At 37.5% G+C, this 14,555-nt stretch overlaps 1 protein-coding gene across 2 annotated transcripts in view; it reads left to right on the top strand.

Annotated features, from left to right (window-relative positions):
* The window catches only part of PARD3B (par-3 family cell polarity regulator beta), a 394,093-nt gene that overhangs the window by 160,569 nt on the left and 218,969 nt on the right, over positions 1 to 14,555 (top strand). For both annotated transcript variants that reach the window (XM_066553233.1, XM_066553232.1), the window contains exons 5-6: positions 2,618 to 2,709; positions 12,709 to 12,795. In XM_066553233.1, the coding sequence (XP_066409330.1) occupies positions 2,618 to 2,709; positions 12,709 to 12,795 (179 nt within the window). The remainder of the gene's footprint in view (positions 1 to 2,617; positions 2,710 to 12,708; positions 12,796 to 14,555) is intronic.

The raw sequence follows: 14,555 nt of genomic DNA, 5'->3' as shown, positions 1-14,555 counted from the left end.
CTGACACTGAGCTTTTTCTGAAATCCTTCAGCACGCTTCTCTCCAGTTAGGAGAGGATAATTTTCTTTAGAAGCTTTTACCCTTAAGTTTAAACAAGCAAAGCCTCCACACCACAATAAACAAACACACCAACCCAAAAAAACCCCATAAATAAAATTAAAAAATGCAAGCTGTGAGTGTTATGGACTCCAAATTTCATCCTGTAATTCCTCACTGAAGGTTTATCTTGTGGGAAGATTAAAATGTGGTAGTGTATGACTATTAGGTGCCTCACAAGGTTACCCCATTATTTTGTGGCACTGGAACAATCATGCCTTGAAACATATGAGACATGTTTATGAATCTATTTTTCAAGATCTCTTCCAAAGATCTGATACCTCTAGTATTGATAACAATCCTCTTATCAAACTTCAAGATACTTTTCTGCTGGTCTGGCCTTTAGCAGAAAAGAAAGCTGTTTATTGCCATCTTTCTGTAAGGACCTCTTGCTTATCTTGGAGTCTAACTGTGCTCTTAGCAATGTTGTGCTGTGCCACACAGCAAATTGAACTGTGAGATTATACTTGTTGATTAAATTTTTTTTCTTTCTGATCAAAAAAATCTGCGAATCAGTCAACAGAAACAAGATACAAGATTGTGTTATGAACCTCTGTGTTTATCATTGCTGGAAAATCTGTTTCCCAAGAAGGGGGAGATAGGGAACAAGCATAGATATAATCTCAACACAGCAAAAACACCAGTAACCAAAAGCCCAGAAACAGAGAAGTAGCATAGCTTATGTTGCTTGTGTAGACTGCAAGGGAGGCTTCAGATGGCAAAACAGTTCTGAGGCATGAGTAGCATGTTCTCTGCCATGTACTGTCTTGCAGCCAGTGTCTGGGAGAAAAGGGTCTAGTTAATCACAACCCTGAATCTGCTCATGGTGTGACTATATTTAACTTTCCATAAAGAAGAGCCTTTGTAGCACCAGTGTTTTCAGTGGCAGGCTAACAGAGGTTAGCTTTGTTGTGAGCATTATTTTTAAGGGTTTGTCTGCTTCCAACATCTGCTGCTACCAAGATTTTTTTAAAGCTTTTGTCAAGATGGAGTTTTAACATAGGAAGGCTGTGTGTCTGATTTCTGTTGGTAATGCACTGCTTGAGGTTGAACTCTTGATTTATGAGATTAGTATGGAATATACTTCATATAATAACAATTGTTCCTTGACCTGTGATTCCGCTGTGGAAAGTGATTGGAAGAGATGGCACATTCTCAATACGCAGCTTTTCTAAGTGGTTCTTTATTAGTGACAGAAGTTGACTTTGAGTGAACTATATTGGTCTTGCAGTTGAAGCCAAGTCCATTGGCTTCTGCTCTAATTAACACACAAGGAGCATCACTACCAGTATTCTGGGTTCAGAAGCACCATGCAAACCAAAAAGTGTCCAGCTTGGTTTATATCTCAAGGGTTTGCTTACAATGCTGCTCATGATTTTGAAGCACAAGGCAACCGACACTTGCCCCCAACTCTCTTGATACTTAGAAACTAAAAATAAGTTCTACAAATCTTTGAGGGACTGGAAACACCAAACCTTTAGAACCTTATATTTTGAGAGATGCTAAAACTTCTAATAACTGGTGCAGAACTTTTATTGAAAATTAAACTACCTATCTAGTTGGCTTTGTTCTTTGAAATTAATTTATAGCATTGCTACCTTTTGCCTTGAGACAACTTAATATGGCAAGTGTATACACTGGAAAACTGTACCACTGCAACAACAGAAAAATAATGATTAACTTCAGCCTTTATCTAGTTAGGATCAGGCTCTGAATTGAATTCTCTTAGTGTGTTGACAGCTGAAGATTTATGTCTTCCAGCTCTATTCCTGTTGCACAGTTGACAGAGGTGACCTCTCCAAAAAAGGTCTTTGTTACAGATTTTGCTCTGTTTACGTTATTGCCATAAGGGTTGGCATGAAGTACAGTATGTTAAAGCTAATACATCACCTGCTGACAGTGGTCTTATCTCATTGGTAACTATTTCCTTCTCCCAGTATGAAAAAAAATGCAAACATTGAGTGCAAGGATCACAAAAAGAAAGTTAAATAATAGTTTTCAAGAGCTTTAGCATTGGTGTCTGGGCTCTGTGTGCACTGGATTTTTGTGTCTGATTGTCCAAATGGCTGCATAATTTCTTTTTCTGGGAAGCTACTCTGAAAATATGTCTTTGCCAGATAAACACTGCCAAGGGATAGAGTACAAAAGAAAAAGCTATTGGGTTTACACAAGGTCTGTGTCATTTCTTGGGAGAAAGGAGGTGTCTCAGAGAGGGAGAGAATGACATTCAGGTTAGATAGGCAGAGAAGAAGGTAAAGCAGTACAACTTTACAACATTAAGCTTCTCCAGTGGAAAGGTGGTGGGACTGGCACAAGGAGCAGGACTTTAGATACCTTCCTGTTTCTCCAAATGCTGTCACAGGTAATCCATCCAGAATGGGTCTTTTAGTCCTTACTGTCAGTGAGATGATGTAATTTTAAGATTGACTTTCTCTTCAGATTTTAAAACACAAACAGAGCATTGTTCTATATGCATTATTATGTACATAGTTTCAGTATGCCCTTTGAAATCTCTCAACAGGGTGCTTCCCAGGCATCTTTTCAGGATGGGGAGATGAACCTCACTGGACCCACAGAACTGCTGCTGGCTCAGAGGGCCCGGCTCCCTAGCAGGTAGGAACATCTTCTGTTTGGTGCTGGCTCAAGTATGGTTTGTCAATTTATGCGATACAAGACTGACTTCTCATTCCAGCTGCACCTCTGGTTCTGCACTGTGCTTCTTATCACCATGATCTCCTCCTCCTCCTGCCTTTCCCACCCTAAAATTGCATTTGATTCACATACCAGAGCACATTTTTGAGCATGACAATTTCTTAGCCTTGTTGATGAATAGGAATGATTTTTGTGCTGTTTGTATTATAAGGGTAAGGGGGAAATCTGGGTTTTGGTTTCTCTTTGGTCCTGCAAGTGTTTCATGTCTTAAGATAGAGGATGTTTGTAATCATATATCTCAATAAATAACTATTTAACTGAACCATATAATCCTGAAATTATCTCCTTTGTTTTAAGTGTCACCTCCAGTATTGAGTGGCAAGGTTATTACTTTGCTATATCCTGTAGTAGATTTTGTATCTGTGTTTATACACAGTGTAAACCATTGCTAACATTTGCAATTTTTACCTGTGTATTCCTTCACTAAAGAAGCCAGGTGGAATAAATCCTTTTCTTCTCTGCAGTTATAACAAACTAGAGATGGCCTGTGCTGTTGTATCTGAATGTGGTCATGGTCCCATCGACATTTTAGGAAATAACTTTTATTTTAACCAGTCTAAATTTTGAACAACGCTTAGATAAATATATCATCTCCATTGGAAACCAGTGGAATAAAACTTGAGAGCTGCATAGTGGAAACTAGAGGAGAGGAAATTAGGTGTTCTCAAGAGGTTCAGTAATGAGTAACGATGTTTATTGCTCTTGAAATCAAAGGAAAAATTCAAAATGGCTGAAATGAAATTGAAAAAAATAATGGTTTTGTAGATAGCATTTGATACACCAAATTATCAAGCCAGGGTGCTGTAGTTTCAAGTTGGTCAGATCCTTGGTAGTGTTGGAGTGTTTTCATGCTGCTGGTTTTCTATCTCATCATAAGCTTAAATTTCAGTTTTGCCTGGTGATTCAGGTTGTGCTGAAGTCACCTTTCTGAGTAGGTAGAGGAATTCAGTACTTTGTCCATTATCTTATGTTTGTTGCAGAACTCTTGAGATATATATAGCATATTGTATAATTAAATTAAGAAGTGTTACATGACAAACCCCTATGTGACAGCTAAAATGTGAAAAATTAATCTGTTTCAATTTTAATGATGGCAGATAGTCATTTGCTATAATTCTGCAGCTTATAGTTGTTTGTCAAAACAGTGTAAGATAAAACTCATGAAATAAACAGTATCTGCATGCCTTAATCTTAGAGCATTTATCCTTGCAAACATCTGAGAAAAAAACAAGCCTTTAATATTCTCTTTTTACCTACATGGGGTCTGTGAAAGAGGCATGAATATGTACCCCATGCCTGTGGGGAAGTTAGCAAGAGCAGGGACTTGAACATTGCTGGTGGTCTGGGCCATGCCAGGATTTGTGGAGAGGGATCACCTTTTCTTTCACAGCATTTTGAGGCAAATAAAAATTTGTCTGTTCCTTTTAAGGGAATTAATTTCTCAGTTTTTCTTGTTCTTTGAGTCATAATTTCTGTAGTTTCATGGGCAATTTTATCATCTTGGTACAGTTATGTTTTTGAACTCAGTTTCTCTGGTGTTTTTTCTCCCTCTTGAAGGCCTCCTTGTCACCTAGTTCCTATGCCATTTTGTAATTCCTTCTCCTGCCTGCCGATACTGATGCATATTTTTAGAATGGTCTCATAATGAAAAAGAACTGGAGTGCTTTTCCAGCTTTCCCTGCACCTGCTGGGCCTCTAAGTTACACGCCTGCTGATTAGTGTTCATCATGCAGGTATAGAACTTAGTTCAGTCACTAATGCATATTTTCTGTTCGTGGAATGTTGCTAAAGACTTCTACAGCTTGTTTCACCTGAGGTAATTATTATGCATCACCAAATATATGCACTCATTTGTCTCTTGATCCGTTAATTTGTAATGGGGATTAATCAAGCTCTGTGCACACTCTGTTCATATTTACTCTTTTCCTGATGCCTTTACTAGGGTGTTTTAGGCTATCTAAGTCCTCTTAGGAATTTTCTGAGAGCATATTACTGTTTTTCAAGTTAAACAATTCATTGCTTGCATTTGGGATTCTTCAGAAGGAGGTTATGATACTTGCTTGCTTCATAATTTGGTGGCCTTTGGAAACACTGACAATGACAAAACCCCTTGTGATACTTTACAGATTTCTGAAGTGGCCAGGTCTTCTCTGTCACAAACCAGACAAGAATAAGCTTAGGTTTATGTAGATCTCTTACAATTTTTGCTGAATTCTGCAAACTGTCTTGACATAGGAACGTGGAAGGAAGAGTGATAAAGAATATAGATTGGGACCCACTTGATTGATGCCAGAGTATCAATCAAGTAAGTGTTGAACAGACAGGGAGAAGAGGGAAAGCTGGCCAGAAGAGGGTATTCCCAAGAATCTTTTTGCATTGGTAATAGTTATTTTCTTTTTTTGAGGTGAATTGTCTTAATCTTGATTGAAATTGCATTGTCTGAAAAATATTGGCCAAAACCAACCAAGCAAAGAAAAATCAAAACAAGATGGAGAGAGAGGAACAGTTTTACATAGTCACAGTAATTTTACCAAAATATGTCTTGTTTGTGGTTCCTGTGTCCTGAGGAGATTTTTAAAAACACTGTTTTACCTGCAAGAATTGAGATGGGTACTAGGAGGAATTTTTCATCAAAATTGTTAACTATATCGGAGTATTTGTAAAATATTCCCCTTTTTCAGTGAAAACATGAGAGACGTTCTGAACGCAGTATTTTGTAAAGCAAAGTTAGTTCATAGCTTTGTGAAATCCGCAGGAATTTCAAAAGTCAAAGAATTTAAAATTTATAGCAATGATTTGATTTTTGTTTAGCTTTTCTTGTGAGTCAAGTTTTTTAAACTGTTTTTCCAAAAGTGTTTTCATTAGGAGTAGAAGGTTTATAAAGGGAAATAATGAGTCACTAGAGACCATCTGTCTGTCTCAATTATCTTTATTTGATTGAATGTAAGGAAAGTTTTATTAATTAAAAAATATTAAATAATAAGCCTATTTTTTTCACAAGCAGTAAAAAAACATCTTAATATCTAATTTGTCTCCTATCTGAAAGTGTTACTCAAAACTCTGCTTTGTTCAGGTGTTTTTCTTGTTGAATTTTAAAGTCCTTAGGGCCATGAGGGATCACCAGGTCATTAACCCTTCATTTAAATAAGCCACATCAAGAGATGTTAATATAGGTAATATTTCAGCATAATTGTGAGTTACTCCATGCTATGGACAAAGGGCTATGGAGGAAAGAAAACTACTACTGGCTCTGCTGCTTTCCCTGCTTTCCTTCCTGTCACTGGGTTTGGTAAGCTTTAAGGCCTATAATGCTTGAACAAAATAGCAGCTTGTCACCTGAGAAAATGATCTGCGCCTTCTCATCAGAGCACCAACCTGTCTGAGGTCAGGGTCCCTTTTTAACTGCAGCCAATAATGGGTATTTCAGAGGGAAGCAGAGAAAGAGTGCCATGATTAATATTTCATGATTAAGAAGCCTAGTCAGTTGAACTTTTAAGATCTAGACTTGGATTGTTTTACATTCCTCACTCAAGCAGGAAAATGGTTTGATTTTAAGAAAGACAGTTTGCTGATTTAAGTAGAGGAAATCAATTGCACATGGAGTAAATGAGTGTCAGTATGGAGGGGTTTTGGCTTCTCTTCTTAGAAGTTAATGCGAAGTCCCTTTGCCTGGATTCTCTTAAAACATTTCACTGCAGAAGTACTGGGAAACTTTTCAGGACTGTATCCCTTGGGAGTCTGAAAATTTTGATTTGACATTATGAGAGTTGAATTTTACTATAGGAGAGATTTAAAACATTGGGTCATTGGAATGTTTTTTAATAGATTAAATAATGGCAATCCTCTTGTAAATTCTGAAGGTGGCTTTTTTTGTTGTTGATTTTCAAGTAAAGATGATGTTTAGGGTAAAGAAAGCCAAGCTAATGTCATTAGTGTATAAAATTTTGTATTTCTCTGTGCCTTTTTTCATGTTCTATACTAGCTCTGAAAGATTTTCATAGTAAGAGCAGGGTCTTGATACTCTATAGATGATCAGGTAACACAACTTAAAGCACTGAATTCCTTAGCACACTGTACATGGGAATACTGGTTTTGAAAAGCTTGCTTTTCTCAGTAAAATTACTATGTTGAGGAACAGTAAACACAAATCTGCTTGGAAGTGGATGTTTAGCTTAATAGCAGTGGATTAGTTGGAACGCAAAGGGTAATTTATGCATAGATAATTCATTATGTGTTTTCATTATGTTCGCTTTTGCTGTCTTCCCACTTCTTTTTAGCAGAGGTCGGGGTCAGTTCCTTGGTTTAAGCACTGTAGATACATAATTAAAGTGTAGCTGAAGCATTTTTTCCTTCTCTGTGTTTTCCTATTTTTAACCTACTGTGTCTTTCATTAGTCTAACAAAAGAGAATTTGAACCATTTGATTTAAAGAAAAAAAGACACAAAGCTCCAGTGCTTGCCAGCTATCTGATTTCTCTCTAAAACTTCAGGGTTAATCTTGTGAGAACTAACTAATTTTACTGGGGAAAAGAAAAAGTCTGGAACAACTAGATTAATGCATTTTAGTTAAGAGAAGGTGATTTGTTTCCTCTTCAAACCTGCAACTGGAAGATGGTGACATTATTTCATAGTAAATATTTGAACTTTGTGGATAGTTTGTTTAGTGTTGTGTAGAATGGAGCAGCTGCTCTGTTCCTGTCTCTTACAAAAGATTGACCAGTTTCCTTAACTGTACCTGGAAAACTTACCCTTGCCTGCACGTTGAGTTGCTTTTTCTCCTCCTTGTATGGTGCTTTCTAGCCCTATTTAGATATTTTTCTGATTTTCATCATTTGAGTGTGTTCACACTACATAACATATTGAGTTCCAGCTCCTTCTTCAGGTCTTTCAAGACATTTAAAGCAAAGGTTTGAGCACCTAGTTGAAAACAGGGAAGGAAATATGTGGAACAGGAGGAGGTGGGTGAGAAGTGTGACAAGTTTAGTTTAGCTGAATACTCTGAAAGCCTTCTTTGGATGAATAGGGACAAATACTTTATTATCATCAATACCTGTATTGGTTTAGTATATGAAAAAAAGTACACGGCAGAGTCGTCAGACTCTTTATTTGGATAAATCTGTGCATGCTTCCTCTTTAAAATGCCCTGTAGGAATTTGACATGCCCTGTAGGCATTTGCTCTCTACCAAAAGTCAACATCTTTTGTTGATGAATGCTCTCTCTTCTGGAATGGCAGCATTGGAGGAAGAGGCATGGAACTGGAGGTGCAAGTGAAGAACAAGCAAGGAGATACAGCTTAATAACTGCATCTGTGAGCTCTCTACATCTGGCTGACATTTAATTTGCCTTTTACTTGGCTGTGGTCAATAAAAACACCACATAGTATGTTCAGAATACCAGCTGTGCTTTTCTGTTTGCAAGGGAAATATTGACATTCTGCACTAAAAGATTTTTTTGAGATATGGCACCTTACTAATCGGTATCTTTTCTTAAAAATGCTTGAGAAAGTGTTGAATATGACTAAAATTGCAAAGGAAAATGCCACTGGAATGGTAAATACTTTGTGTTTACTCAAGCAGTTGGTTCTTGTGACATACACATGATGACAAGTTTTGCCCAGTAACCCATGCAGTAAGCAGCTTTTCTGAGGTACTGTCTTCACTGTGTTGCAAAACAATTAATCTGCTTTAGGCTGTGCCTACTGCATTCTTCAAGAGCAATTCTACCAAGCCTTTGTAGCTGGGGAAGGTCAAAGCACCTCAGTGAACTCAGTCTTGCTGCAGCAACGCATAACATTTCTTTCTGGAGAGGGTTCCTTTTAAAGCATCTGTGTGCTCAGTGTTGGGTTGGGTTCTTCAGTGTTCTTGGGTTGTCTGCAGAGAAGCTTTCAGCTAATAGATCTTTTCCCATTGTGTAAATCACAAACTGCTAATTCTTGAGACAGGTTTCAGGAGAGGGAGCTATAGTATTCCACTGCCAGGACACTGCAAATCTGAGGAATAGATTGATTTGCAACTTTATATGACCACTAAATGTGCAGCACTCTGTTTAAATTTTGCTTTCCGTGTTGCCAGTGCTGTGCATGCTCACTACTCGTGTGTACACTTTCCTCTATCTCTTTGCTGAACAGTACTTATCAGCGTTTTCAATAATATCCATGGCAAGCCTTGTTGACAAATGTAATAGACGGTAAAGAATCTGTCAGAAATCAATAATATCAAACAAAGAAGAATTTAAATAGTAAATGATGACAGCCTCTTCAGGTTAAAAATCAATAGTATAGCATCTTGGATCAGGTCGTGCTGGACAGGTGTTTCCCCTGAGTGAGACCTGAGGTACCTTCAGTGCAGCAAGGAGAAGGAAGGTGCCAGCATGTATTGGAAGAAGCCCGAGTGCTGTGTTTCTGGCTGCGCTGAACTTGGCACTTCAGAGGAATTTCGCTGACATAAAGGCTTTTAAAAAGTTTGGTCTTTTTGACTCCTGTAAGAACGTATTTGTATGCATTCCACAGAGAGTGGGTTCTTCAAGATTTCCTGAGGTAGGAGTTCTGCCTGTTCCTTGAAGAGCAAGCAGGAGATACTCAGCCTACTGATGCTCCCAGCCTCTCATCCCCAGCTAGGGATTTTCCTCCAGATCTTTTATACTGATTTGATGGGCCAGACTTGTGTTCTCTCTTACTGCAAAAGGCATTTAAGATCTGTAGGGGAGATTTCAAAGAGCAGTAGGTCACGAGTAGGTTACTAACTTCTGGAATTAATTTTTTTCCTATTAAGGTGTTTGTTTGTTTTTAAAATGTGTTGAATATTGCAAAAATTCTGTAGATTACATTCTTTTGTCACAGCTATCAGCCTGTAAGACAGTAATTCTGCTTTCTCCTACATCTTTCTTTAATTTTTTTAACCTAGCTCTGTCAAACTGAAGAGTCCTGGCACCTGTGTGTCCCATGTGCCTTTGGAGTTTAGTAATTAGTGTTCTTAGAGCTCATCCTATTTAGAATCTCACTCAGCCATGCCCTGTTCCTGAATACTTTCTCCAGTACAGTATAAACTGTAAGCCAGCATGAAATAGTACAGTGCTGAGTTCAGCTGTCCTTGTGGGCAGATTAAACCTGCCTGAAGACAGAACAAGTGAATGATACCAAATGTGTCTGAATCTCTAATCTTGGAGGTTCTTAAACAAATGAAAAAAAACAAATCTAATTCCAGATGTTATGGTTTTAAAATTTTTTATCTGTCATGCTTTCATAGGTATAATACAAAAATTAACATGACCTCAAAGGTCCATGAAAGTTGGTGTCAAAGGCTGTTTTCTTCATGCATGTAACTCAGAGTCCCATTTGTTTGAGAAGAAGTCTATTTAGATTCATGGATTTTTAATTAAAATTGCAATTTCAAAGTTCTTAATACACGTATACAGAGTGTGCTCTTATTCTGAACATTTAGTACTCTAGAACATCTGTAAGTTTTAGGATGTACCAAAAATTTTTAAAGTAATATATAATGTGCATTATGGGCTATTTGTTTTCACAAAGAAGCCTATTTTTCTTAGTGTGTAGATTTCATGTTCAGTTTAGAAATAAGTTTGTATGTTTTCTTTGGCTTTCAGCCTACTTATAACTGTAACTACATTGATTTAATATGACAGGTCACCTGTCTGTTGTGATAGCCCTCAAAAAAATTCCTCCTCTTTCTTACAGTTGCTTAGGAAGACAACTCCTCCCTAGAGCGCACAGGGTTATTTGGGGACAGCTGTAACTTACTTAAATTTGCCCTGTGCAAATGAAAGCCTAACTACTTCTGATTCTTTTCTGAATCTAAAGGGCTTGGCTGCTTAATTTTCTTATCCATTTTGATTTTGTAGAAGTTCAAAAGACAATATAAGTAGCCCTTTAATTATCTTTCTTTGTGTGTTAAGAGAATTGGAGGAAGTAAAAGATGGAACTGAAAGAGGAGTTAATTTCCTATGCATGCATTGTTGAGGTTTTTGGTAACCACACTGATTAGCTTTTCTAACCAGCCTCACCATAAAAAAATGTATTAAAAAAAAAATCTTACAGGAAGATTTTGTCAGGATTTCCCAATTTGATTAATGAAGTGGGTGAATACAGGAAAGAAAAATCCACAAATGCCTGTTGATGGTGTCTGTTTTATAAATACAGGAACATGTAAATCTGTTACTTTGGGATCAGTGGTGGCTTGTTATTCTGGGTCTTTCCGTTTAATATCTAGAGAACATCAGTTCATTACAGTGCCAGCATTTTTTGAAGAACAGTTTACAAAAAATAAAAGCTCCCCAAAACTCCCTCTGTTCCCTAATTAAAAAAAAAAAAATTTATGAACTTATTTTTCAGTCTTATTCTATATTTAGCCAATCAAGCTAAGAATTATTGTATTTAGGGCAAATTGCTTCTCATTAATCATTGTGCAACTGGATAAAGGTTCATAACAACAAAAAAATATTCCTGTGTTATTAGGAAGCAATGCCAGATTTTGTCTAAGGTCATTTGAGTAATTGTGCTCCTTGTGAGGGGGCTCAGCTGTGCCGTGTGGGTTAATGTTGTACCTAATGTGGTGTGACTGTGCTGCCATTTCAAGGGCAATCACAGGCTCCTGATGGGTTTTGGTGCATTTTTGCTGATTCTTGCATCAAATCAAATGATCATAAGACCATGGGTCAGCAAGATCAGTCAGCTGGTGCCAAAGGAAGTTGTGGCACTAGGGAAAAATCCTCTGAGGTGGGGAGGGCAGGGTGGTAGTAAAGAGTCGGCTTGGTTGTCTTATCTAGCAAACGTGCGCTCTCTAGATCTGGTGCACAGGGAAGGATCAGAAGACTCTTTCTCTCTAGAAGTCTGCACTTGATCAGTTAGACGGAGTGTTTAACTCAGGGCAGCATCTGAAGTGGCCATTTGGTTCAGTTTCACGTGTTCTGTGCACACTGAAGGATTGGCAGGCACACACAGCTCACAGCTGGGTGTTGTGAATGGGTGTGCCCAGGAGCTGTCTGCTGGCCACTGATCCTGGGCGCTGGGGGTGTTCAGTACTGTGGCAGGGGAAGGGAGTATTTTGGAAGGTGGACACGATTCTGGAATGAAGGAACAAGGTCTGCTGAAATACAGACATTGCTAAATTTTTAAGGTTCTAGCCAGTTCAAGTACCTTCCTTTTCCAGTCATGGTCACCCAAAAGAGAGTTAAGGTCACTGTAAGGCTGACAGTGTACAATAGTCAAAAGGAAATGAAACAGCACATGCCATGAAACACCATAAGTCTGTCAGAGATAATACAGAGGTTTTTAATAACAGTGTTAGAGGAAGGAAACTTAGTGATAAAATGAGCTGAGTTGCACTACTGATCACAATTTGTTTTGTTCTTTGTTCATCAGAGAGGTTTTATGCAACTGAGGGAAGAAATCAGTATATTTAAATATGATTTGACTTGAAAGTCTCAATGTCCTTTCTGTGTGATCTTTGTGTTTATAATGTGGCCACATGGGAAAATTGAAGCAACTCACATGGAGCTTAAATTAAGAACATGTAAAATAACCCTCCCCTCTGCTTTTTTTTTTTTTGGATGATTAAGTCTCTCCTCACATAAAAGCTTATTATTTAGTATTCTAATTAATTTACTTGAAGGTTAACTTACGAAAATGTCTAGTATTTGATTTCTTTCCCTTTTAAAAAGCACAAATGCTAATCTAAAACAATTAAAGAATTTCATGGCTGTTTTACTTTTCATTTTATTTTCATATATTAGTGAGCTCTGAGTAAAATATTTTTTCTACCCTTTCTGCTATCTGATCAATCAGGACTTTGTTTTATTGATATATGGAGATATAGAGATATTCAGAGACTATGGAGAATTCTCTGAATAAGCTTAAGAGATTTATTTCCATGTGCTCTTTTTCAGTGAAATGACAAAAACAGTGGAGATTTCTGGAGAAGGTGGACCCTTGGGAATACATGTAGTGCCCTTTTTTTCATCCTTGAGTGGAAGGTAAGATAGTTTCTGCGTTGCTCAAGAAGTATATTAATGAAAGGATTTCACTTGTGCTTATCTTAAAATGCCTATTTACCTAAAGGAATACAAAAATATGACGCTTGTCCATTACCAAAATATTTACTAGTCCAAGTTCTGTATAAAGCAACCATAGAATCATTTAGGTTGGAAAAGACCTCAAAGATACTTGAGTCCAACCATTGACTGATCTCCATCTTGTCGACTAGACCACAGCCTGAAGTGCCATGTCCAGTTGCTTTCAGTCAGTACTATCATCTTTATTCATATATGCCCTTTTAATTGTCCCAGCTTTTATTCTCTTTATAGTAAACTGGACTTAGTAGTTTTGTGTGGTGTTGGGTTGGTTTTCTTGTGCTCTTGTGGGCTTGTTTGTTTTTGTTTGTTGTTTTGTTTTTCCTAATTGAATATCTCTGCATAGTCTCTTCGTTAGTGACATACCAGACAAGAAGAGTCAAAGAAATTGCTTGCCTCCTCACACCTCATACTTTTCAAGCCATCTTTCAGATTTGATTGCATAGCATTTATAAAATGTGCTCTATACCATGAACCTTTCTTTGTCACAATACAATTACTTTAATTATAAATGATTTAACAAAGTCCATCGAGATCACAAAAGCCTATTATAGCAGTGTGCTCATATTGATGTGCTGTAGTTAAGACTGCGTCAGCATTTTCATTATAGCTGTTTTCCAAGCTATGTAACTAGGATGTGTTAAAAAAAAAAATCTAGACTGAAATTTGACATACAGAGGCTTAGCCAGAGAGTTAATTTGACACTGGCAGCCGTGAATAAGAGATGGGAAATTGCCAGAGCCATAAATGACACTGCTTTATAGTAAAATGGCTGCCTGTTACACAAAGCCAATTATTGCAAAAGTAAAAATTGTCTAATTCTTGAATGTTTCTTTACTTGTCATCTTTCATGTAGGACAGAGAATGTGAAGGATTGAGTTACCTTGTAAAGGTCTGTTTTCTTGGCAAGATCTGAATTTGTAAGTGGACCCAAATTAATTCAGATTGTTTTATTTACCAAAAGGGAAAATAGATGTCCATCTGCTGCCTGTAAAATGACATCACTGTCTCAAGAAAGTTGGTCTTCAGTGGCAATTGTCTGAGATCCAAGTTGTGTCCTTGGCTTTTTGGGCTGCCTGTTGGTCTTGAGAAAGCCACCTGTGTTTGTTACCCATTCTGAAATGCAGGCCAGAGCTCCTTGATATAGGCATGCCATAAAGGTTGTAGGGGGTACACTGTACTTCGAGATCTTTCAGTAAAATAATTTTGATGAAATTGCAAGCTATTAAAATCAGTAATCATTGTGACTGAAATGCAGTTTTGTACTTAAGTATCACTGTGTTGAGAGCAGCTTTTAAAGACCTGCAAGAAGAAGAGTTCTTGGTCTACATTGTATTCATGTTAATGTGTCCTTACTTACAAAGGCTTTTGGGGATCTGCTGGAGTAGAGGAGGTCTTTGACAATTGAGCTACTGGTTTAGGTAGTTGTCTTTACATTTTAAGACAATTCTTGGCACAACTGTACTGATACCTTTGTTAAAGCACTAGGCTGACTTAAATGGCTTGACCCTCTTTTTTTCATGTAGCCTGAGACTAGAGTATAAATTGTGACTCATCACAACATGAGAAAGTACAGAAGAGCATCTTTTATTTCTTTTGGTGACATGATAGAATTTATGAGGACATGCTGGCCCTGACTAGCTGGGTCTGGTGTTTCAATTGTG

Source organism: Molothrus aeneus, chromosome 7, assembly GCF_037042795.1.
Source record: "Molothrus aeneus isolate 106 chromosome 7, BPBGC_Maene_1.0, whole genome shotgun sequence".
NCBI lineage: Eukaryota > Metazoa > Chordata > Aves > Passeriformes > Icteridae > Molothrus > Molothrus aeneus.
This window is presented reverse-complemented; position numbering and strand designations above follow the sequence as displayed.